General features: G+C 38.5%; 1 protein-coding gene across 2 annotated transcripts; it reads left to right on the top strand.

Annotated features, from left to right (window-relative positions):
• The first annotated feature begins 1,488 nt into the window (after positions 1-1,488).
• Positions 1,489-25,433, top strand: eif4eb (eukaryotic translation initiation factor 4eb). 2 transcript variants are annotated; one of them, XM_063046897.1, is made up of 7 exons: positions 1,489-1,636; positions 10,976-11,082; positions 12,327-12,422; positions 18,613-18,676; positions 21,183-21,296; positions 21,747-21,886; positions 24,290-25,433. In XM_063046897.1, exons 1-7 carry the CDS (start codon positions 1,529-1,531, stop codon positions 24,402-24,404), a joined length of 744 nt encoding a protein of 247 aa, XP_062902967.1. In that variant the 5' UTR covers positions 1,489-1,528; the 3' UTR covers positions 24,405-25,433. The 2 variants fall into 2 exon arrangements, with proteins under 2 accessions (XP_062902967.1, XP_062902968.1); XM_063046898.1 differs by lacking the exon at positions 1,489-1,636 and adding an exon at positions 7,125-7,186.

Raw genomic sequence — 25,433 nt, 5'->3', positions numbered from 1 at the left:
CTTCATGTACATACAGTATACGTGTATGAGGTAATTATACACATAGCCACACCCAACAGTTATTTGTACGCAATATTTTATAGGATTGAGTTTATATTTCTATTTGTTGTGTTTAATGCTGCTTTGAATCCAGAGTAACACTTATTTCATTCTCCTTTACATTCCTATATTGAAGAATGACAACAATTTCGAAAGGGATGGCCAGACAAATAAAAAATCCTTTTGCATGTTTTCTGTGTAGCCCAGGGACAAATAAACAAGGAACACCATAAATAGCACATCTGTCATAATTCTGTGTTCTGAAACCAAGGGGTAACCCTCTCCTCTGGTGTGTCATTCCATCCTCTCCCCCGCACTCTCCCGATGAACCTCCTCTGATTCCCCTATTGTTATCAGCTTTTGCGTGCATGCGCCAAGCCACCATCACCCATTTTTATTCCCCTCCTCCCCAGTTCCAACAATCCTGTCTCCACTTCGTTAACTCACCGGCACCCCCAACTCACAATTGCTCCCATCCCCATCTGGTTCTGCTTCTTTCACCTCTTCCCTAATGATTACCAACTGCACTGGAGGTCTTCCTGTTGAATCATCTCCCCACCCCCAGTTCCACCTTCTGTCCTGAGGAAGGGTCTCGGCCCGAAACGTCGACTGTGCTTCTTCCTATGGCCTGCTGCGTTCCACCAGCATTTTGTGTGTGTTGCTTGAATTTCCAGCATCTGCAGATTTCCTCGTGTCCACCTTTCTATTTATTTATTTTTGTTTTCATTTCGTCATCGAGCTGCCTCCCATCTTCATGCCGCTGTTTCCCCTCTTTGCCACCCTTCACCCATCGATTTTTGGCCCTACAATCACCTTTGGCCATTGTCTCAGCACCCCACCTCTCCTTTTTTGTACAGGCCAATCTCCGTCCTCCGCTCTAAATCCTGATGCAGGGCTTTAACTCGGAACATCGACTTACTGCTTGACCCACCGAATGCTTCCCAGTCCGTTGCTCGACTTAAGAGTTCTCTGGCATGGTTGGTATTAGCGACATTTGGGATAGAGTATTCTCTGAAATTGAGCATCATATCTGAGTAAGCCATTTAGCCTCTTTAACCTGTTTTAGGTTCATGATCAATAAACAAAGCTGAACGTTGTTTGTTCGCCAGCCGGTTTGTTTCATTTTGGTGGAAACTTTTGTTTATTCCCAAGTTATGAAATCCCCAACTTCTCAACATGCATTGCATAATACATAAAAGTTGCTGGTGAACGCAGCATCTGCAGATCTCCTCGTGTACGCATTGCATGATTTTCGCTTGCTGCGGGAGTGTGAATGAAAGGCTCCCATGAGAGGGGGCAGGACTTGGCGATTAAAACGACTGGGGAGGCCGCGCATGACGTAAGAGGGGGCGGTGTCATGGTATGGAGCGTTGAGGACGGTGAAAGAGGCGTGGCCTCGGCCGCCATCCCCACCCCGCTCCACGCCGTTTGAGCCTGTTTTTTCAAAAGTTGTGACGTCACGCTGGCCCGCTGGCGGGCGGGAGCGAGTATGCGTACACCCGGACCGGCCGGCCGGCACCACGTGACCCGAGCTGCTTCAATCGGCGGTGCGCTCGAGGGCTGGACTCATACACACAAGATGGCGACCGTGGAGTCGGTGAGTGACATTACCTCACGGCACTGGGACGTGGAACTTTCACAGGTTATATGGCCTGAGAGGCATAGTTAACGGCCGCTGACTGTCACCTTACGGCGGTGGGTGTGAAAGAGGCTGGGTTCAAGCCTCCGTAGAGGCTCGTTTGTATTATCCACACGGTCTGGGAACTGTGGCCCGGTGAGCGGCCGGGAAGCAGCATGGCCGTGACTTGAATCAGGCCCTTGCGCCGAAAGGGGCCGGGCGTCGTTCATCTACTTTCCTATCTTTTGCTCACCTGCTCTCCCGAGGAATGGGGAGGGATTTCTTTGAAGTTCTCGTTCACCCTGTTATTGCGGTACCTGTCCACCATTCAACACCGGCCCCATGAGGGAGGACGTGGGGAAGACCATCATCCCCCACTCTTCACCGCTAGCTGACCACGGCGTAATGCCCCGAAATGTGCCTTCATGCCTTTTCTTAAAGTATTTTTTCTCCCGGAGAAAAAACACGAAGTAACGGTAAACTAACGTCACCACAGAAACCCTAAGGCGTTCGCAATTCGACCCTTGTTTGTCATTGTTTTCTTTTAAAATTAGGTTTTCTATAGCTTAATGATCATCCTTGCTTATAGGATTATTTGTATATTACTCTTCTAGTAAGCGAATAAAGTATGAACTTGACATTTTAATTTGATAGTTATGATGTAATGTTCGTTTTTCTCAAATCTGAATTTTGTTATGCTTTTCCTAAAACCGGCTGCTTCATTTCTGCACCTGTTCGCCTTCTTTCCCCGTCGCCTCTTGTGTTGATTCTTCAAGCCAATCACTTGTTGCTGAAATAGGTATTGAGTATTTTCTCACGGGGGGGGGGGGGGGTTTCTTCTTAGCTGTCTATCCCACCAACCGGCAGTATGGTATTGACAGCTAATGAGGCAACGGTCCAGATTTAACAGATGGTTGAATGATCTCTGCCTCTGGATTATTAACCTTTCCCTTACTTTGATTGCTGTACGTGGTCAACTGGCTTTCCTTTCACATTAGCCATGTGCAATTTTTGATCCTGTAACAGGTTTTCAAATGTTCTGAGTGTTTTCTTTGGTCTGCAAAACCTGGTATTCAATGCACTTGACTCTTCAAAAGCAAATGATTTTGTGAATTATCTGGCCTTAGTATTTAATGCTAATTTCTCAGTGGCACATGATGGGTGTACTGTTAATAATGAGGCAAAAGAAAGGGCAATCATGTAATAGGGACTTGGAAGTGATCTTAACTTGGGATCAAAACTTTATTTTTGGTTATAAACTGCTCAGCAACTATCCTGAATTTTTCCATTTTGTTTCTCTTAATGCAAGTAGTGGTGTTTTGTTGCAGATTCTAAGTAGAAGATCTATTGGTAAAAGAATGTTCAATGTCTGCCAAACATTCACTTATAAATGCAATTGTTTGTTTTAACTGGTCCTGATTTTAATCACTGTGTCATATTCAATCTTCCATCTATTAATGTCATTGAACCTTTCTCTTTGAGTGCTCCTTAAAGCCCAACTCTTAGTCCAAACCTTTGGTTATTTGCCTAATTGATCAGTTTCTGTTAAGTAAATGCAAGCTGAAGGAGATATTTGAAAGTTTGAATGCAGTGCGGTAAGGAAAGTACAGTAATTGGTCACGTATGGTCTTTGGAAGGGTGAGAAAATGTGGACTAATTTTTGCACATGATAGATACCAAGTGGTTGCACTTTTTTCACAGCAAATCATACTTTACTCCAAGTTACTGCTTATGAAGATGTAGGGCAAAGGCAGAAGCAGAGTCTGTAATGATGCTCCTGCACAATTAATGATCTGCTAGTACTTTTTGGGCTAGCTCGTGATGAAAGGTTATTTGGCATCGTATCTGAAACTGTATATCAACATGAACCATCACCTTCAGGGAGGAGATAAGGTTGGGGTGTAGATGGATTTCAAAATTATCTAATTAAGCTTCTTTATAGAGGAACAACCACAAAGTAATGAACTATTTCAATTCTGAGAAGTTTTAATTCAGCTGTAAATCATGCAAAAATACACTTGCCATGTCTCTTCTTCCTCCCCCCGTTCTATTCTGCTCAATCTTCACTAGTTTCTTGATGATTAATTTATTGTTTGAATGTACTTGTTTGTAATTAAGCTGATTTAATAGGTTATAGTTCAACAGGTTTAAGCATGAAGGAACTATTCAGTTTGCTTTTGATTTTAAGAACACTACATTATGAAGAAAACCTGTATTGTTCCAGTATCAGTAAAGATGAACAAATGCAAATATGAAGTGGGATGAGCTGGGCTTTTAAGAGGAAAACCAATAAATTTGATATTGTAATTTCAGCCATTATAGTATTAACATTAATTCATGAAAAAGCAAGAAACTACCAGATGATGCAGAAATGGCATAGTACAATTTGGTACCAAGTTTTACAGTGTGGTCAAACAGATTTGTGGAAATGGCCTGTTTGGGGAGGGAGAAGTTCTGAAACTTCCTCTCTGCCTTCAAGCAACATAAGGTAACCCAATGATCTCTATTTCTAGCCAACCTTATAACTAGGTGTCCTCTTGTTCATTTCTTTGTGGTCAGAAGAATTTCCTGTTAATACTCATCCTATCTTTACCCCAATGTTTTTAATTTTAATTTATTTAATTTTTTTCCCTTTTATATTTCAAATCATCAATTTACTGGACAAAATTCATTTTTTTCATTTTGTAGTTCTTAGCCAAGTGATTAAGGCATTGGACTAGCAACCTGAAGGTCGTGAGTTTGAGCCCCAGCTGAGGCAACGTGTTGTGTCCTTGAGCAAGGCACTTAATCACACATTGCTCTGCGACAAGACTGGTACCAAGCTGTATGGGTCCTAATGCCCTTCCCTTGGACAACATTGGTGTCGTGGAGAGGGGAGACTTGCAGCATTGGCAACTGCTGGTCTTCCATACAACCTTTCCCAGGCCTGCGCCCTGGAGAGTGAAGACTTTCCAGGTGCAGATCCATGGTCTCGCAAGACTAATGGATGCCTTTATTTATTATTAGTTCCTCATTGTATATGTTCTAAATCCATTTTTTTAAAGAAATGTTTAACAATGCCTAAAAACTGGATTTTTCCTTGGGTAACAGATTCCTTCTGTATCTCACTTTTGTCAAGCTAGAAGTTTCAACTCCTCAGTTTGGCCTATATGCAATTTTAGGCTGATGCTTCATCAATATATATTTTATTGCTGGGTTGACTGCAGTAGTGTTATTAAGGATAAAGTCCATAGTAGAATGGTGGAGGAAGAAGCTGTGCATTAAGGATAGTTTCGTATTATTATCCAAAAGAGGAAAAAAGTTCATATGTCCCATTTAGTGTATTTTGGATTTCACTGTCAATTTGCTGCTGTATTTATATACAGCAATTTATTGGCTTTGAAATATGCAAGGCATAGCATATGGAAGCTAGATATAATTTACCATGTTAAAGGTAATTATTTTGTACTGCCTCTTTGAAGAAAACAATTTCTGAAAAACATTCCAATTGTACTGTGACTGCCAAAGAAATGGTAATTAAAAGTAATGAATGTTATAATGTGCAATTTCAATACTCTAATTACACATACAGTTGCTCCCTACTATCAAAGCTTGTGTTACTGTTATTAAGGATGCCTGTGATTCTTAGTGTTTGGGAACAGTTTGCTCTCTGGCTAGTTAACATGTGTTTCATTTTTACCTTTCATCAGCCATTTACTGTGTTACCTGGGTAATTTTCTGTTTTTCTTAAAATTATGGTTACTCAACACTTTTAAAAATATTTAATATATGTAAACAAGATGGTATAAGCTGCTAATAAACAGACTGAAAAGCTGCACCAAGTTGATAAGTAAACACGGGATGGATTTTTAAAATGATAGTGCCATTGACATTTTAGACTGTCCTGTATAGTAAGTGAGTGTGCAGATTATTCAGATAGTGGAATTCAGTTTTACTATAAATGCAATTCTTTGAAAATAGGCATTTAATAAATGTTAATTATTTTATTTTTACATTTGGTACTCAATGAACTTCAATAATATCTTCAGTACAGTGTCACATGGGAGATTGGTCCAGAGGTTTGGCCCATTATATCCAGGGCAAGTTGGCAAATTGGATGCAAAACTGGCTTGGTGATAGAAGAAAGGATGATTGTAGTGTTGCTTTTGTGATCGAATGCTTGTAACAAGTTCTGTTCCATAGGGATTGTTGCTGAGACCCTGTCTATTTTAATATGCATGAATGATTTGAATGTGGATATAGGGAACAATCATTAAGCTTGCAGGTGATGTGAAGATTGCTCAGTTGTTGACATTGTGGACTCTTAAGATACAAAGTGGCATTGATGAGCTGGTGAAATGAGCTGGAAATGGCAGGTGGAGTTTAATCCTGATAAATGTGAGAATCATTTTAGGAACACTTCTGACGCTAGGACATAGACCATGAAAGGTGAGGCTCTAGGACAGGGGTTCCCAAGCTGGGGTCCAGGGACCCCTTGGTTATTGGTAGGAACCCTTGATCTGGGGAGAATTGAGGACTGGGGACTTCGGTGTGCAAGTCCAAAGATCCTTGAAGGTTCTGGCACAGGTAGATGTCTTCATTAAGGAGTTGTACGGGATGCTGGCCTTCATTAGTCCGGATAAGAGCAGCAAGGTTGTGCTTCAATTTTACAAAACCTTGATCAGACCTCAGTTGGAGTACCTACCATGTGCATTTTGCTCACCACACAATAGGAAGGATGTGATGCTACAGAAGAGAGTCGTGATCCACTGGGCCATTCCCTAGGGTGGAGTGTTTCAGTTATGAAAAAAAACTGGAGGGGCTAGGTCTGTTGTTCCTAGAGCACAAGAAGTTAAGGGGATATGTTTGATGTCTACAAAATTGAGGGTTATTGGTAGGTTTGACTGTAGGAGACTTTTCCTTATAACAAAGTTAGATAAACTAGATACTGATTCAGGGTAAGAGATTTAGAGGATATCTGAGAGGAACCCTTTCACCCAGAAAGTGATGAATATCTCCCTGAGAAAGTGGTGGAAGCAGAGTCACTGGTAGTTCAGAGGTGCCCAGATGGGAATTCAAATCACTTGGGCATGGGAGGCCAAATGCTGGACAAACTCAGCCTGTCAAGCATCATCTGTGGTGGCAAAGAATGGTTGGTGTTTTGGGTGGAAACAAAGTTAATAGGATGGGCATAAGGAACCAGATGGGGAAAGAAGGGTAGAAACAGACTGGTAAGTGATCCTCTCTCCCTCACCCAGCTCCACCTGCCAAACTTTTTTTTCCTTGTATTTTTCTGCTGTCATCCACCAGAATCTCTCCCCAATCTCACCCCCCCCCCCCCCGGCTTACTTATTAACTGGGTCTGCTGTATCATTCCTGATACAGGGTTTCAGCCTGAAATATTGACCATTCCTTTGCCTTCATAGATACTGCTTGATTTGCTGAGTTCTTCCAGCAGTTTGTTTTTTTCTCCAGATTCCAACATTTGCAGTCTCTTGTCTCTTTGCTGGAAGATAGGATTAATACAGATGGATGCCTGTTGATGGTGAGGTGAGCCAAATGCCCTTTTCCATCCTGTATGACTCTCTGGTACATTACATTCAGTACTCATCTTTAAGTATGAGATATTGATTGGCTCAGTGGTTTGAAAGTTCACTTGTTTCAGTCTAGCGACTAGAAGAACAAATGAGTACTGAAATATTTTATGTTCATGCTGTTTACCTGTTGAGCAGATAATAACAAAAACAATGACTACTTAAAGATGGCCAGTGATATGTTCCTTTTTGTGCCCTGCTCTATCTATACTTACTCTCTGTCTCTCTCTCTCTCTCTTACTCTTTTTTTGTCAACTATCCAACAATCTTTATTTGTAACTCCATATCAAATTTTGTTTGGAAAAGCTTCTGTAAAATGTCATGGAATGGTTTCCTACCTTAACGATGCTCTATGAATTCCAGTTTTTGTTTGTGTTAATCTTTTGGTCCTAATGATGTGTCTCAAGTTTGCTAATGACAATTAAAATTGTTGTTTTGTCTTGTTACAATTAGTGTATGTACCTACTATTGTTTAGCTTTAAAATGTACTCTGATATCTGCCTAACTAATCCCAATTGTTAGGAAATCCATCTTCTTATTGCACATACAAAAACTTCAATGCTTTCTTGTTTCTTAAGTCTATTTTTACCTTTGTGTATTCATTTTGTAGTTACTTGAGTATCCCATGAGTAAACAAGTAAAATATATAAGGCAATACAATGTTAATATCAAACTTAAAGTTCTCTAGTGTGAAACTGGATGGCGGGGGGGGGGGGGTGCGGAATCAAACTGCTCCAGACGCTACCTGTTGTAGTTGAGAAGAATGGAAGGTGATCTTATTCAGATATAAAAGAATATTAGAGCTCTGGGCAGAGTAAATCCTGAAAAGATGTGTTTCCTTTCATCAGAAAGTCTAGGCCCAGAGAACACAGTCATAGAGAGAGATAAGAATTTCTTATGAAAATTATGAGTTTTTGAAACTCCTTGCCACAGTGTTGTGGGGATGGATCTTTCTGTATATTTAAAAATGAGATGTATTTTAAGTCAGGGAATCACAGAAGTGGGGAAGTGCAGGAAAGTGGATGTAAGAACTGTTGTATAGGTCACAAGGGGATGAATGGCCTATTCTTGCTAATCCTGATAGCCTTATGGTTTACTGAGATTTGAAATTTTAAAATGGACCTTGTGCAGATCTGAAATACTGTAATTGCACGTAGGAAAATTGATGAATCTTTTCATTACTCTTGAATAATTCTGCTTCCTCATCTCTTGGCTCCCGAACCTTTGAAATGTAATTGTGGTGGTGAACGTTGCTGTCCAGTACGCTGATTCTGATGAAAGCTCATCGAAAAAAGTTTCTCTCCATGGATGCTGTTTGACTGCAGTATTTTCAGTACTTGGTTCAGTGAGGAGTTAAGGTTTTGTCCAAAAATGATCTGATGTCAGCTGAGTGAAGGTCAAACAATGAAAAACAGTAGACAGTTAAATAATCCAGCAAATCAAATGAAAGTTCTACAGTCCTGCCATATCTAGTTATGGAGGTGGATACTTGAAGGATATCCCCATCTCAAAGGTAACAAAGCCCAGCATGAATTCTGAAGCTTTTGCAGCCTCATTCAGTTAGAAGTGCCTTATAACCAATCAATCTTGACTTCTTCCTGAGACTTCCATTTGTTAAAAGATGGTTTTCAACCAATTTGATTCACTCTACATGATACCAAGAATCTGCTCAGTGCCTTAGGTACAGCAAAGGCTATGGGGCCAGGCAATATACCTGCTGTAGACCTGAGCTTCCAAATTATTTGAGCCTCTAGCCAAGCTGTTCTTGTACAGTTGCAGTGCTGATATCAAAGACTATTGCCCAAAAACATCCTGTTTATAAAAAAATCAGGACAATTTCAGTCTAGCTGGTTACCACACAATAAGTCTACTGCCAATTATCAGTAACATGATGCAAGGTGTCATTGACATTGTTATCACCCAGCAGCTGTTTGCCAAAGTAATATTTACTAATCCACATTTTGGGATTTCCCAAGACTGTCTGGCTTCAGGCATCATCACAAACTTGGTCCAGACATGAAGCATAGAACTGAATTCCAGAGGTGAAGTGAAAGTGGCTGCTCTTCTCTTTAAGGCAGCATTTGGCTGAGTATGGCATCAAGATGCTTTGGTGAAACTGAAGATGATCATTAAAGAGAAAACATTCCTGTGGTTTCAGAAAGGAAGTTGGTTGTGATTGTAATAGGTCAATTGTCCCTTTCCCAAGATATCACTGTAGAAGTTCTTCAGGGTGTTAGTGGCACAGCTGTCTTCAGCTGCTTTATCTTCCGTACTAAAGTCTAAAGAAGGGATGTTTGCTGATTGTATGACCCTGTATGCAGCAAGAAATGAGGCTACTGATGAGTGGTAAGTAAGATGTGTTATTAAAATGTCGACGATGATAATTTTTTTTTAACCAAGAATGGCACTCCATCAAGCACCCCAATTCTTTCCACTACTGATGTATTGTGGCAGTAGTGTGTACCATCTATAAAATGCTGTCATCCAGGCTACTGCAAATGCATCCTTAATCTTTACCACCAAGATGGGCAAGAACAGCAGATGTATAGGAACAACCATCTGTAAATTGCATGCCATTGCTAATTATAAAAATGTACAGTAAATCACCAGCTGTTCATCACCACAGAAACTCAGTCCTGCAAGTTCTTGCCCAACAGTATTGTGCGAGTCATTCTGGTGAAGCTGATTCGTTAGTTCAAGGTGGTTTGCCACTACCTTCTCAAGAGCAGTTGAGGAAGGCCAACACATACTGGCATTGCGAGTGATGCCCAAATCACAAAAATTAAGAAGCACTATTATTTCTTTTCTATTATAGATTTTTTTCCTTACATGTTGAATTTCTGTGTCGAACTTAGAAAAGTTGTATTTATTTGCATCATCCTTTACTTGAATTCATGGTAAAGATAGCATAAACGTTTACAATATCTAGACCTAACGTTTGCATGTATTTTAGATACATTGCAGCAAAAAAAACAATGCTTCTTGGCTAGAGCCAGGTGAGACTGTCTTTGTTAAGAATTTCTACTTGGCTCAAAGGTGAAGCTTATTTCATTAAAAATCTTTGCTACTTTAAAAAATTGAGTAGTTCTGCATTTTACCACTTTTCTACAAGATGACGTACTATGAATTTAGTGGGAAGGTACAGATACTATCAGTTCCCACTCTGAAAGTATTCGTACCTGGTGATTGGAGTTCCGATAAAATTCAAGACTCTTCTGTTTCCACTAGTTAGCATTAGTTTCTTGGAAACATCTGAATTTTAATCCTTTTCTGAGCCCAGGTACAGAGTTGTTGCCCTGCTGATTTCAGGGCATGTTGTATCCTCTCAACAGTTAAACATGAGACCAATAGTCATGGAAGGCATTCCATTTCACTGTTCTTGTATTGTGGTTCCATCCACAGAGTTATGCATGGATTTTTAATCTTGATGTAGGCAGTCAAGAACACGTTAATTAATGCTGAAAAAACAAAATAGGAATTCAATAATTTTATCTCTCTTTGGGAAACATTCATTTTACATTCTTTTCAGCAGTTGCTCCAAGTATACTGATCATGTGTGGATCTTGTTCTTATTTAATATTCCAGCAAAAGTTATAAATATTTAAGCATTGAATTAAGTTGTTATTAAGTTTGATGTCTGGCTAATCTATTAGTGCTCAGTTTGTCACAAACCTTTTCTGTGATGTTAGTTGCACCTGTACTAAGGTGTGTTTAATTTTTTTTGGCACTCTTTTTTTCCGTGTAGGAAACCACCACACAACCCCAACCTTCGGAAGAAGAAGGTAAAACTGAAACAGCAACTCAAGAAATAGGAAAGCCTGAACACTACATAAAACATCCGTTACAGAATAGGTAAAGCAACAAGCATAAGATTTCATGCAAATGTTCAAAGTGAGGACTAGTTTTGATGCAAATTTATAAATTAATATCTATTACATTGAAATGCATCCCGTCACATGGGTTGGATATACAAATGCCCATAGAGTAGATGCCTGTGAATATTTCTGAAGCCATTTTCAGGTGATTTTTTTTTTAAATTTAATTTACCAGATTTATGGCTTATTACTTAAAATACCAATATTGAGGCAGAGAATTTGTCAGAGGAAAAGTTTCTTCCTTATGGTAATTTAGGGCAACATAATCCTTTGGCCATTTCATGGTAATCTGAGATGTTGTCTTGTGTTTAGGATATTAAATTGCTGTCCATAGTCATGGGATTTGAAATATCCAAAAACATGATACAAATTAGATCACCTATTGGTGATCTTTTTGCTGTGGCATGTGTTTGCCTAAATGTCATTTCATTTAAAAATCCATTTGTTGTTTAACAAGAATATTGAGACAGTGATATGTAACACACATTTATTTCTTCCTGCATTTTGCAGTGCTTTTTTGTGTGACATCTGTATTACAGTCTGCAAAATTTTAATCTATTCTCCAGCACTTCACTTACTTCAATTGTTTTCATGGAAGTAAACTACAAAGTGGAATCAGTTAAAACGAGTGCTCTCCAGGAATAGAATTATCCTGTTAGTCCAGGATAATATGTATAATGTATAATCCAAGACCTGATAATTAATGGTATATTTATTTATTCTTAACTTTCTATTTTAAAGCCTGATTGCAGAATTTTGGCTTTTTTCATTTGATACTGACCTAATTTTGACTAGAGGCTAGAAGAGTTAACTCTAGCCAATCTGTCTTGGTCATCAGCTGAAATATATTATGGCCATGTGTTCTTAGTCCTGGCATCAGAAAATGATTATCGGTTGTTTCGATCTTCTCTTCCCCCGCCCCCCAGTTATGACTGTAGTCTTGTTGCCTCGGTTAAATCGGGTCTTATTTTTCCAGTCACAATCAATCTGAGACTCCCTCAAATTCTATTATGAAGAATCTTTCAAACAACAAACAAAATAGCTTTCATTTCCTAGTGCTTAGGCATTGATTTTTATCAGAAGTTTTGGAATTAAGAAGGAAATGTCTCTCCCACTACACCAAAGCTCAGTTTTCACATAAGTGTTAAGGTTTTGAAAAGTTTCGGGGGCTGCTCTTTGTAACTAATCTCATCTTTTAATTTTCTATAATATCTCTTGTAGGTGGGCACTTTGGTTCTTCAAAAATGACAAAAACAAAACTTGGCAAGCAAATCTGCGTCTGATATCCAAATTTGATACAGTGGAAGACTTCTGGGCGTAAGTCAAAATATGAAAAGTAATGTATCTTTGAAGTTAGCAGAGGCGCATCAGGGCAATTACAGTCAAAGTTCAAAGAATTGTGCAGTTCAATGTATTAGATTGGAAAGGACATAATTTTAAATGGCCATGTGCATACAGACACTGTTTTATGGAAAATACCGTCAAAAGACGATCCATGACAAGGAGTGTGTTAGAGAGCTATCTTCTAATCAGGACAGCAATTGAGATTTTAAGGGCAGAGTTTCACGGCAATTTACGAAAAAGAGTTTTGACCAGCGACCAATCGGTGTTTGGGATTGATTAGCAACAGCCAATTAAAGGAAGGCAGTGGCCATTGTCTGAGTGGACAGAGTCAGAGTGGTCACCTTGAGGCTTCCACGAGGAGAGGCTTCAGTCAGAAAGCAAAAGAAAAGCTCTAGGTTAAGTTTGTGTTTTTTTTCCTTCCCATCTTTATATCTGCTCAACTAAAACAGTGGAGATGCCACACAGGAAAGATTCTAGCATGGTTGATTGGCAGGAGGCAAAGAGTAGGAATAAAGGGAGCCTTTTCTGGTTAGGTGCCGGTGATTAGTGATGTTCCATAGGTGTCTGTGTTGGGACTGATTCTTTTTACATTCTATGTCAATGATTTGGATGATGGAATTGATTGCTTTGATGCAAAGTTTGCAGACGATGTGAAGATAGGTAGAGGGGCAGGTAGTTTTGAGGAAGTAGGCTACAGAAGGGCTTTGATTAGGAGAATGGACATATAAGTTGCAGATGGAATACAGTGTCAGGAAGTGTATGGTCAGGCACTTTGGTAGAAGAAGTTAAAAGGTTGACCATTTTCTAAATGGAGATAAAATACAATTAACCGATTCCTTGTGCAGTATTCCCTCAAGCTTGATTTGCAGGTTGAGTTTGTGGTAAGGAAGGCAAATGTGATGTTAGTATTTATTTCAAGAGGATAGAATATAAAAATAAGGATATAATTTTGAGACTTTATAAAGCACCCATGAGGCCTCACTTGGAGTATTGTGAGCAGTTTCGGGGCCCTTATCTTAGAAAAGATCTGTTGAAGCTGGAGAGGGTTCAAAGGAAGTTCATGAAAATGATTCCAGGAATGAATAGCGTTTGATGGCTCTAGGCCTGTATTCAATGGAATTCAGAAGAATGCGGGATGACCTTATTGGAATCTATCGAATGATGACAGGTCTCAGTAGAGTGGATGTGAAGAAGATGTTTCCTGTCATGTGAGAATCTGAGACCTGAGGAGACAGTCTCTGAGTAGAGGGGTGTCCTTTTAAAATGGAGATGAGGAATTTTTTCAGCCAGAGAGTGGTGAGTCTGTGCAGTTCTTTGCCACAAGCAACTGTGGAGGCCAAATCAATGCTTGATTGATCAGGGCGTGAGGAGATGCAGGGAAAAGGCAGGAGATTGGGACCGAGAGGAAAATTGGATCAATCATGATGAAATGACGAAGTAGACTCGATGGGCCAGATGGCCTAATTCTGCTCCCATATCTTATGGTCTTAAGAAAATCTTCAGTAATTATTTCTTTTGACTCTAATTGATCAAATTTTAAATGTTTTTACTTTGAACAAGAACAGTATGGATGATAATGGAATGGTTAAAAACTAAAAGATTCTGTTGCACGTATTTTAAACAAAATTGGAAAGCGATGCTGGTCTATTATGCTCCTAAGCAGATGGAGTCAAGGGGCAAATAGTCATATGGCTGGGAAACCAGCCTGCAGAGTATACATAATATGGGCATTAACTATTACAATTTTAACTGATGAAAGATGGGAAGTGATGCACTGCAAGGATTGAAGCTGGGATCATTGCTTTTTTTTATCTAATTACATTGATGATTTGGTGTCTTGAATCTGAAGTATCTGCAAAGAGATACTGATCTGTCATGGAGATGGACTGGGAAATGGCAAATGGATTTCATTTTAGATAAGTGTGAGGTGATGCATTTTGGACTGTCCAACGGGTAGGGCTTGTACAGTGAATAGCAGACATTGACAAGTGCTGTGAAACAGAAACTTGGCAGTACACAGTTTGCTGGAAGTAACCATGCAAATACACAAGGTTGTGAAGAAGGCACTTAACATGCTGGCCTTTGTAGGTCAGGATATCAAGTTAAGGAGTAGGGATATTTATATGACCATATAAATGGTTGGTGAGGCCGCACTTTGACATTTTTCGTCACCCTTTTATAGTAAAAGGTGGTATCAAGCTGTAGAGCTACAGCGGATAGGTCAGCTGAGAAGATCATCAGGGTCTCTCTTCCCGCCATTACAGACATCTACACTACACGCTGCACCCATAAAGCCAACAGCATTGTGAAGGACCCCACGCACCCCTCATACAAACATTTCTCCCTCCTGCCATCTGGCAAAAGGTACCGAAGCATTCGAGCTCTCACGACTAGACTTTGCAACAGTTTCTTCCCCCAAGCCATCAGACTCCTTAATACCCAGAGACTATACTGACATCTATATCATTTATTATTATATTGTAATTTGTCCTCTACTGTGCCTATTATCTTGTTTATTATTTATTGTACTGCCTTGCACTGTTTCGTGCACTTTATGTAGCCCTGTGTAGGTCTAGTCTAGTGTAGTTTTTGTGTTGTCTTACATAGTTTAGTGTCGCCTTGTGTTGTCTCACTTAGTCTAGTGTAGTTTTGTGTTGTTTCATGTAGCACCATGGTCCTGGAGGAACATTGTTTCATTTTTACTGTGTACTGTACCAACAGTTTATGGTCGACATGACAATAAAGAGCGACTTGACTTGACTTGACTTGACTTGACTTGGAGGATGCTGAAGAGATTTGAAGAAGCTACCTGGACTTTAGGCTCTGAGTTATAGTTAGTTTAACCACACTGGATTGTTATTCCTTGGACGGTTTGCTTGGATGTAGGAGTTTATCAAATTATGAGGGCTATGGATAATGTGGAGGGTCATAGTCTTTTCTCCAGTGTTGGGAAGTCCAATACTAGAGGGCACAGATACAAGGTAAGAGGGGAGAGATTTAAGTGGCTTCTTTTCACAAAGAGTAATGGGTACCTGGAATGAGCTGCCTAATGAAGTAGTCAAAATGGGTACAACTGCAACATTTAAGAGGCATTTGGATGGGTATTTGGTGGGCTAATAGCTGAACAAGAGCAGCTAGGACTAACAGGAAGGATGCCGTGGTTGGCATGGGCCAGTTGGGCCGAAGGGCAGCTTTCTGTGTTCTGTTACTCTGAGTCTTTGAAAATTTGCTGACAGCACCAAATTGGGTAGAAGACAAGCAGATTATACGATGATAATAAGTGTGTAGATTGAGGATGTGATTAAACTTTAGTATGGAAGTCTGAATTTGGTAAGAAGAGCAGGGAATCTATGTTCCTATTTTTAAAAACTGAACAAGCTAAGGATGTTTATTAAAGGGAAAATTAAGCTATTGGTTTCAAGAATACAGAAAAATGGATAGTTGTTTGGAGGAGATGGAGGTTGATTGGAGCACTAAAAGCTGAAGGCCAAACAAATGTAATATGTAATACGATGATGAGAGGCATTGATCGTGTGGATAGTCAGAGCCGGTTATGGAAATAGCAATGCCCTTGAATGGAAAATCCTACAGAAAAAGTAGTGGATACAGCTCAGTTCATCATAGGTTAAGCCCTCCCCACCATTTAACACATCTACATGGAGTGTTGTCGCAGGAAATCAGCATCCATCATCAGGGACACCCACCACCCATGCTCTCTTCTCACTGCACCATCAGGAAGAAGGTACAGGAGCCTCAGGACTCACACCACCAGGTACAGGAACAGTTGTTACCCCTCAACCTTCAGGCTTTTGAACCAAAGGGGATAACTTCATTTCACTCAACTTCACTTGCCCCATCATTGAACTGTTCCCACAACCTATGGGCTCACCTTCAAGGACTCCTCATCGTATGTACTCTTTACTTACTGCTTATTTATTATTATTGCTATCTGCACAGTTTTTTGTCTTCTGTACACTGGTTGTTCACCCTGTTGGTATGGCTTTCATTGATTCTATTATGGTTATTTGATTTATTGAATATGCCTGCAAGAAAATGTATCTCAGGGTTGTATATGATGACATTTAAGTACTTTGATAATGAATTTCCTTTGAACTTTGAGACTGGAGGTCTTCTAGATCTCCCACATTTGGCAAGAAGAACACGCCTCTGACCCCAAATCCATTCTCACTACTCTAGCTAGGCACGAATAGACAAAGAAATGCACCAGAAACATATCTTTCCCTCTGCCTCTTGAGCTAAAGTGTCCATCTCCCCACTCAACATTTGTTCACTCCAACAACTGATGCTCCCACAATGGCTGCTCTGTTTAAACCTGACAACTTTTCATTGGCCCTTGCCAATAAAATGATCTGAGTGTTACATTTCATGTCGCACTATTACCATACCTTAACCAATATTTTTTTATAAAACATTCTTGTTGGAATTTCCTGGGAAACTATCTATACTTCTAGTTTCTGCTAGAAAGGAGAGAGTTGTGCTTCAATCTATTCCCATTTGAGTTTAAATTAGCTTTTGAATAAATCTATTCTTAATTTTAAGCTTCTAATATACATAATTCAGTGTCTCTCTGGGTTTGAGCAATTTGAAGATTTTTGCTTTTGAGTTGTCTAATTCAGTCTTTTTTTTAGCAGAAATTTAGCTGTAATTAATCTGAGTAGATTGTACCATCCGGGTGCTGAGCTTCCTTTTCTTTCAGCTGCATTAATAGCTGTTGTCTTTCCTTTGAAGATCAGGCAACCATTTTTCTTTGTAGGCTGTCTTTCTGGCACGTAGATGGTAGTTGTCTGGCTGTCTTTTTTATTGCCTGTGATTGTATCCAATTGTCATTTTGCCTTGCTTTAAAGTCACAGTGCCAACATTTTGCCACTTGCACTTTTCCTTTGAAGGGTGGTATGACTGTATGAACAAGATAAAGCCTTTGTATAAATAGGGTGAGTGACTTTGCTAATCTGGTTTGTTTTCTGAAAGATTAGTACTGAAGTTTAATAAATAAATTGGGCAGTAAACTAGATCACCTTGTCGTGTACTTGTAGGACTTGCATGGATATTGAAGTGGCATAGACTTCATTGATCAAATCCTAGATGTGGTGGTATGCTAATAGTGTCCACCTTTTTCAAGGATATGAACTGCTCTAATACCTGATTTGTTTTTTAATATTTATTATCTGTGAATTATGGTTTTTTTAAAGCTTCAATTCGGGACTGAAAGCTAAATCATTCAGTGTCCTCTGCACTGAGGAAATAACTGGGTTTAGTCCTTTTTAACTAAAGGAAGTATGCAGAAAGTCAGCTAGCGTTTGTTGTAACTAGACTGGTTAACTTTTCAGATGTGAGCTTATGAAGTTATTTATGGCACAGAAGCAATGTTTTATATATAAAACATTATACATTATAAAACATACGCTCACACCTCAACATGACGAACAAGTTTTTGTGGTAATTAGCTTGCCAAACTCAATAAAAATCCGTGACATAACAGGGAGAACATGTAAACTTGCAGACGACACTTGAAGTCAGAATTGAAGCTGCCTTTGGTGCTGTGAAGCAGTGTCTGTGCTGGTTGTGGCACTATGCTGTTCTTGTATTTGGCCATGAATTATTAACTTGACACCTCAGCGTGAATGGTTTGCTAGTGTGCTGAGTTGGGGCAGGTTTATATTTTCAGTTGATAGTCACAGAGAAGATGTACAAAGAACCAAATATAGAATATGCCCCTGATCATCTATTTTAAAGACATCAAAGGTATAAGTGCTAATGATCAGGTTGGAGGGGGCAGTTATAGTCCAAAAACCTCAGAATAACATTGTGACTCTGGTTTGGAAAACATGTTATTTGAGGGGGACATTGCATCAGGTGAATAGTACTTGAATAATAATAATAGAGTACTTGCTCTTGTTAGTCCAAGTTGAATATCTTCATGAGCTTATGACAGTTTTCGTCATTACAGAGGATAGAGATGGGAGTTAAGGTTTTGCCCATAGGAGTTGTACAAATCAGGTTAATCATTAAAATGTTGGCTTATGTGACAAATACATAGAAGTCAAGAAATATCCATGGTTTGGTGATCTTTACATCAAAACACAACTGCAACATTTCTGTATCCTTTGTTCTGATTAATTGTTGTCTTTTCTCCATCTCACAGCCTTTATAATCATATCCAGCTTTGTAGTAATTTAATATCGGGCTGCGATTACTCTCTCTTCAAGGTAAGTAGATAGTTGTATCTTTAAAATTCCAGAGTTAACAATATATTTAGTGTTAACCTAAACATGCTAATAACTTAATTAAGCATCACCTGGGTTTTTCTGTTGATTAATGACAGTGCTCATCATTCAGTTTCGTAGCCTACACTGGCAGCAAGCTGAGCTCAATACTCCCATATTTAGTTATTGGGAAGAGGATTTCATTTACATAGACAACGCTTCCAATGAAGAATGTTGATATCATATCTACCAATATGTTCTGATACCAAAACATGTGGCCCTTTGTAAAATTTTTCTCTCCATTCTCAACTTTTATCATAACATTACCTGAATACTTATTTCTTACTTGCCATTGGTACTTTGTTTGTGATGAAGATGGTTCAAGAAAGAGAAAGAAATAGATGTGAATTTTAGAAATTAAAGAAATGGGCAATAGCATCCTTGTGCTAAATTATATATTTGAGTGAGCTTCTATTCTAATTTAACCACTTTTGACCATTTTATCTCAAATATGATCAGTTTTAGAACTTGATTCAGCATGATTTCTAGTTGAAAGGTCACCTTTATAGTTTACATTTCTTTCTGTTTAAATTATACTCACAGTAACAAGGCAGGTTCTTTAAGAAGCAAGTTTCCCTAGAAATGTATTGAAGTGAAATACGCAGCGAGTTAAAGGACAAGTATTGCCTTTGAATCATAGAATATTGATTTGCCCCTCTATGTAGTGTCTTCTACTATGGAGTTAGAACAGAATCTGGCCATGCAGTCATGAGTGTATAGGATGCAGGGGGCTGAGGATGCAAACTTGTGAGATAGGATTTTCAGAGTGAATGGCATGGCTCTGGGGAGTGTTGTGGTACAGAAGAATCTTAGAGTACAAGGTGAAGAAGACTTTGGGCACTGGACTTCATAAGTCAGGGCATTGAGTATAAAGGTGTGGAGGTCATGGTGTGATTGTACACAACCCTGATAAGGTGGCCCTTGAAGTATTCTTTTTTCGGGACCCTGCTCTAAGAATAATGTTATTAAACTGGAAAGAGTACAGAAAAGATTTACAAGGATATTGATAGGATTTGGGACTGTGTTATTGGAAGAAGTTAAACAGACTAGATCTTTTTTCCTTGGAGCGTAGGAGACTTGAGAGGTGGTGTATAAAATCACGAGAGGCATAGTTAGAATGCACTGTCTTTTTCCCAGGATTGGGCAAATCATGAACTACAGAGCATAGGTTTAAGGTGAGGAGGGAAACTTGAGGGGTAAGTTTTTCTACGCAAATGGTGATTCCTGTTGGATGAATTGCTAGAGAAAGTGGTTAAGGCAAGTACAGTAACTTAATGAACAGTCGGTTAAGTACGTAGATTGAGAAGGTTTAGAAATGGGTTAAATCCTGGCAAATAGGACCAGTTTGGATAGGGCATCTTGATTACATGAACCAGTTAGGCTAGAGGGTCTGTTTCCTTGCTGTATAACTCTGAGACCACTTGCATTTCCACAAGATGGTATGTAACTTTTTGATCACCTGCCTCAAAGCAAAAGTAGTAAGGAATAGAAAAGTACAAGTTATGCAGAGGTTTTTAACAAAATGAAAGTGGTGTTCCATAATAACCCAGAAAACCCTGTTCTGTTTGTTTCTTGCTTAATGTGGAGGATGTCTTTCAAAGGAATTAGAATGACCCATTGTTGTAAAAATCAGCCTACAAAGTCCAAGAATCAATTTTGAAGGGCGGATTGAGATATCTTTGCTTCTTTGTATGTACACACATATTAATATTAATGTAGAGGTTATTAGTGGCATGTTATGCCATCTTAAAGGTTCCAGAATATAGTGCGAAGCATGAGGAAGAGGGACCTAGAAAACGGTGCTGATCTGAGTAGTTGAAAAGTGCTGGGAAGCAGCTCCTGCACTCTGACTTCAACCTGCAGGGTTAAATATATTGTTTCTGTTCTGTAAAAGCTTTTCTAATGAACAAATTAGCTAAAATTTAGGCCCTATTGAATGCTATAAATCATGTATCCAATATCTCTTGCTTTTGCCTTCAGGGCATAACATGCCTATAAGGTTGTAAGTTTGGAACCGTTCTCGTTTCTGATCAGAATATTTTGGGATTAAACTACAACATCTTTTGCCTTTCAAAGAACTACCACTTGATTCAACAACTAGAATATGAATTTCTAGATAATGTACAGATAAAGAATGTTTTTATCTCCAGATATTACAGTTATAGAAATATATTTTTATGTAGATATTTTGCATGTATTTGTTGATTCACAATTACAGTAGAAATGTCACTTGCAATAATTAGATGTAACTGCATTGATTGCTGTTAGGCTGTTGATAACCAATAACAGTACACTAATGTCCAAGATACAAAAGGCACAACCTCTATATTTTGCCAATAAATAATATAGTTTAAATTGAAATTTTTTTAAAAATCAAAAATATAATTCCGTCGCAAATACTTAAGCCTCTACCTGACCTTATTTTTTAAAAATAATATTTCCCATGTAGGATGGCATTGAACCTATGTGGGAGGATGAGAAAAACAAACGAGGTGGAAGATGGCTTCTGACTCTTTCCAAGCAACAAAGAAAGACAGATCTGGATCGTATTTGGTTAGAAACTGTAGGTATTCTTTCCTTCTTAAAACTTTAGGTCCAGTTAACTCTGTCAGTTCTGACTTCATACTCTCATGAAAATGTGCCTACATTTAGCCATTGATTGCTCTTGCAAAAGTTAAGGTAATGCATTAAACAAGTTTGATAATCAGATGATCTATTTTTACATTGTTGATTTTGAATAGTGACTCCCCCCCCAAAAAAAAAGTCAAGGGAGGATGCTGCTGTCCTTAAAAATAGTGGCAAGGCATAATTTTATTAATCTAAGAGAGCAGATTCAGCCTCAGTTTAATGTCTTATCAAGAGGATCATTATTGATTGAATTTGGGGGTATGTTAGACCTGTACTTTGGTTTTTAATCTATCGTGCTTTAAGTTCTTAAAAGTTGTCACAGCAATTCACTAATTTGTTATACTTCTTTATCTGTTCTTTTTTTGCCTCCCCCACAAAAAAAAAGCTGTTGTGCCTTATAGGAGAAGCATTTGATGAGCATAGTGATGACGCTTGTGGTGCAGTAGTCAATGTTAGAAACAAAGGTGACAAAATAGCTATATGGACTACTGATTGTGAAAATAGAGAATCTATCACATATATAGGGTAAGTGAACATATGACATACTGTTTTCCTTAGATTTGTCATATTTTCTTAAATGTTTACTACTGTACTAGATGCTATGGATGTATACTGTGGCAAGTAAGGTAAGAGGCTGCTCTGAACATCGTTGAACATGTGAACATAGTTGGTTTGTAGCAGCACTTTTTCTTCAGCACTAGTTCATGTTGCAAACCAAAGCAAGTCCTTGAAGTCTAAATTAAATGTTTAATAGAGATACCTTACAAACTTTCAGAGAACATAGAACAATCTAGCACAGGAGCAGGCCCTTCACCCCACGATGTCTGTGCTGAACACGAAGCTGATTTAAACTATATCTTTTCCGCCTGTATGTGATCCACATTCCTCCATTTCTTGCATATTCATGTCTATACCTAACACCTTTATTGCATCTGCTTCCATCACTTCTCTGGCAACCTGTTCCAAGCACCTAGTATTTTTTAAAATGCATGTCCTCTAATACTTGACTTTCCTGCCCTGAGAAAATGATTGTTACCTTTATGTATGCCTCTCATAATTTTATTAGCCTCCATCAGGTCTTCCTTCAGCTTCAAAGTTTGAAGTAAGTTTATTATCATAGTACATACATGTCACCTGGGATTCACTTTCTAGTGAGCAATCACAGTAAATACAAGAAACACAATAGGATCAATGAAAGACCACAACCAGCAGGACAAACAACCACCGCAAATACAAAAAAAGAGGGGGAAAAAAAGAAATAGTAACAATAAATAAGCAATAAATATCAAGAACATGAGATGAAGGGTCATTGAAATTGAGTCCAGTTCAGTAGGAACAGTTCGGTGATGGGTAAGCGAAGTTGAGTTCAACGCTCCACAGAAACTTAGCCAACCTCTCCTCGTAGTTCATACGCTATACTCCAGGCAGCATATTGGTGAACATCTTCTATGCTGTCTTGATCTTCCATGTCATATAATGGGCCGACCATTAATCATTGCAGAAAATTTATTTTGGTACTGAACTAGGAGATCAGTGTTTACTACGATGCACGGAGGCTCAGTGTGTAGAGGGTAAGGTAGAAAAGAACAAGTTGCTTGCAGAGGTTATTTTTGTAATGCTTTCTGGATTGAGCTGATCTAATCCTTTAAATGTACTTGTATTGAACATCACTTACTTAAAATGATTTGGTAGCATACTTAAAGACTTGCCTTTCTCTTGAATGTGTGTCATGAGATGTTTGGGGCTGAGCCTAGATGGTTCAAGAACCACCTTGTGTCACCTAGCCAAAGTCTGCAGAAGGTTAGTGAGTGTAGCCTGGCCATGAGTTTGTTGTATTGCATGGTCGCCTCAAATCAAACAGTACCAATATTTTTTTTGGAAGTAAAATGCAGTAAATTGGCAGATTTGACCTTGAGGCATAAGGAGGTTTTTGTTATTTCCAAAGGATGCCATAAAATTAGGGATATGCAAGCTTAGTTTTTATGTGACCATAGAGACATTTATGCTAATTTCATCCTCAAGTGTTTTTTTTTAGAATCTATTGCATTTGAAAGTGTGAAAGATTGAGTTGTAAAGTTTATCATAGAATGCAGTTACAAGTCGGGGGGGGGAGAGGAGAGTGGTGGGGGATTATCATGTGAGTAAAACTGAATCTGATTTTGAATAGTTAACTGCATTTGTAGAATACTGCGTGTGTATTTGTTACAGCTTCAAGAGAATCTAGCCATACCAATTTTGGCATTGTCTCCGTAATGAAGGTTGCATTTGCTTTGTCTTAGAAAAAAGCTATAGGTGTTAGCCTTTTGAAAACTATTTCCAAACATTAAAGTGGGGTGAGGCATGTGTGTATGCTGGGCAAAACCGGTTTCTTTTAATGGGTTAATTAAACATCTAAATATTCTACTTTCTATAATGGGAACCACATTTGTTATAGGTGCTTCTGTTAAAGTAAACTAACTGATAATAAAGCAAAGAGATGATTAGTTATCTAGTACTTTTTAGCTAGGGCTTTCTCTTCACAGTGAAGGAGGATGAGAGGTGTCTTCATAGATCTGTATAACATGTTAATAGGCATAGATAGAATGGATAGCCATAGACTTTTCCCCAGGTCAGAAATGGCTAATATAAGGGGTTGTAATTTTAAGGAGATTGGAGAAAAGTTTTGGGGATTGTTGGTGGATGCTTGGAACATCCTGCTAGGGGTGGTGGTAGAGACAAATACATTTAAGAAACTCTTGGATTGGCAGATGGTAGAAAAATGGAAGGTTATGCAGGAGGGAATGGTTAGATTGATCTTAATGTAGGTTAAAAGCTTGTCACAAGACTAAGGGCTGAAGGGCCTGTTCTGTGCTATAATATTCTATGATTTATTAGTTTAAGAGGAGTCTAGCTTGGTATCTTAATTATTTATACTTTGCTTTGAAACAGGAGAATTTACAAAGAAAGATTAGGGCTTCCTCCTAAAGTAGTGATTGGCTATCAGTCCCATACAGATACTGCCACAAAAAGTGGATCAACAACCAAGAACAGGTATGTTGTTTGAGAAGGCACCAGTTGTATGCTCACCGCTAGAAGACTGGATGCGTAAAGCAATCTACACTTCAAATTAAACCAAAGCTTCTAGTAAGCAGAATGGGACTGCATTCTAACATTACACAAGTGTGTGAGTTTTCAGTCATTTTTCTATCTTCAACTTTGTTCAGTATTCTGTGAAAATAACCCTTTCCCTTCAAAATATTTTATGAATCTATTTAGTTCCTGAAATTTTCCAAAAGTGTTAAAGATGGCTTGTAAAGTAAAATATTTTAAAAGGTGCAAGTTTTTTTAAAATAATAGATTACCTTACACTAAATGTGACACAATTTAAATTTAGACTTTGATAGGTTGGGGCTTGTATAAGCATTTAGTAATTTTGGAAGGGAAAGGGTTAAGATCTTGTCCGAATGTTGTAGTCTTTAGCAGTTTAGTTCAGTTCTGACTTTTTTGTTTTGTACAGCAAACAAAAAGATTTGCTGTAATCCGTGCTTATTTGTTGGCTGTTAGATTTAATTTATTCATTGGTTTTAAATTTTAAACAAAAAGCTCTAATAACAGCTTGGTTAATTTAGATCATGAGATGTAATGCGTGTTTTGGGACTGGGCATATAATTTTAAATTGGTAGAATTCAAAAGTTGTCATATGCATTACTTAAATCCTGCTACATTAGTACAGAATTCACAGTTTGATTTAAACTTTAACTTTGAACAAGCTTTTGCAGTTTAGTGATTTATACTTTTTTGGGCAAGTGGGTTTCTCTTTTTAAAAAAAAGTGTATTTTGTTTTTTTTTTAATTGCAATATGATGATTACATTCCTTGCTCGAGATGTTGAAATATATTGAAATCCTCTATATGTTTTGTATTGTTCTGCTGTATTTTAAAACATGTATCCTTGGAAGAAACTCTATTTTGCATTGGTTATAAAGGCTGAATTAGGAAAATGGTCCCAAAAAGTATACGTATTAAAAGTGTAAAAACAAGAACTGTGTAAATAAAACTGTACAGTGAAATTTCTGGCATTCAGTAGCTGTGGT

This window comes from Mobula hypostoma, chromosome 4 (assembly GCF_963921235.1).
Source record: "Mobula hypostoma chromosome 4, sMobHyp1.1, whole genome shotgun sequence".
Taxonomy (NCBI): Eukaryota; Metazoa; Chordata; class Chondrichthyes; order Myliobatiformes; family Myliobatidae; genus Mobula; species Mobula hypostoma.
This window is presented reverse-complemented; position numbering and strand designations above follow the sequence as displayed.

Bases quoted from the DNA above. Each gene is read 5' to 3' on its own strand.
- eif4eb (XM_063046897.1), top strand. From the start codon at position 1,529: ATGCGTACACCCGGACCGGCCGGCCGGCACCACGTGACCCGAGCTGCT. The intron at 21,297-21,746 runs GTAGGTATTCTT...ACAAAAAAAAAG, and splicing joins ATCGTATTTGGTTAGAAACT to CTGTTGTGCCTTATAGGAGA. The intron at 21,887-24,289 runs GTAAGTGAACAT...GCTTTGAAACAG, and splicing joins GAATCTATCACATATATAGG to GAGAATTTACAAAGAAAGAT.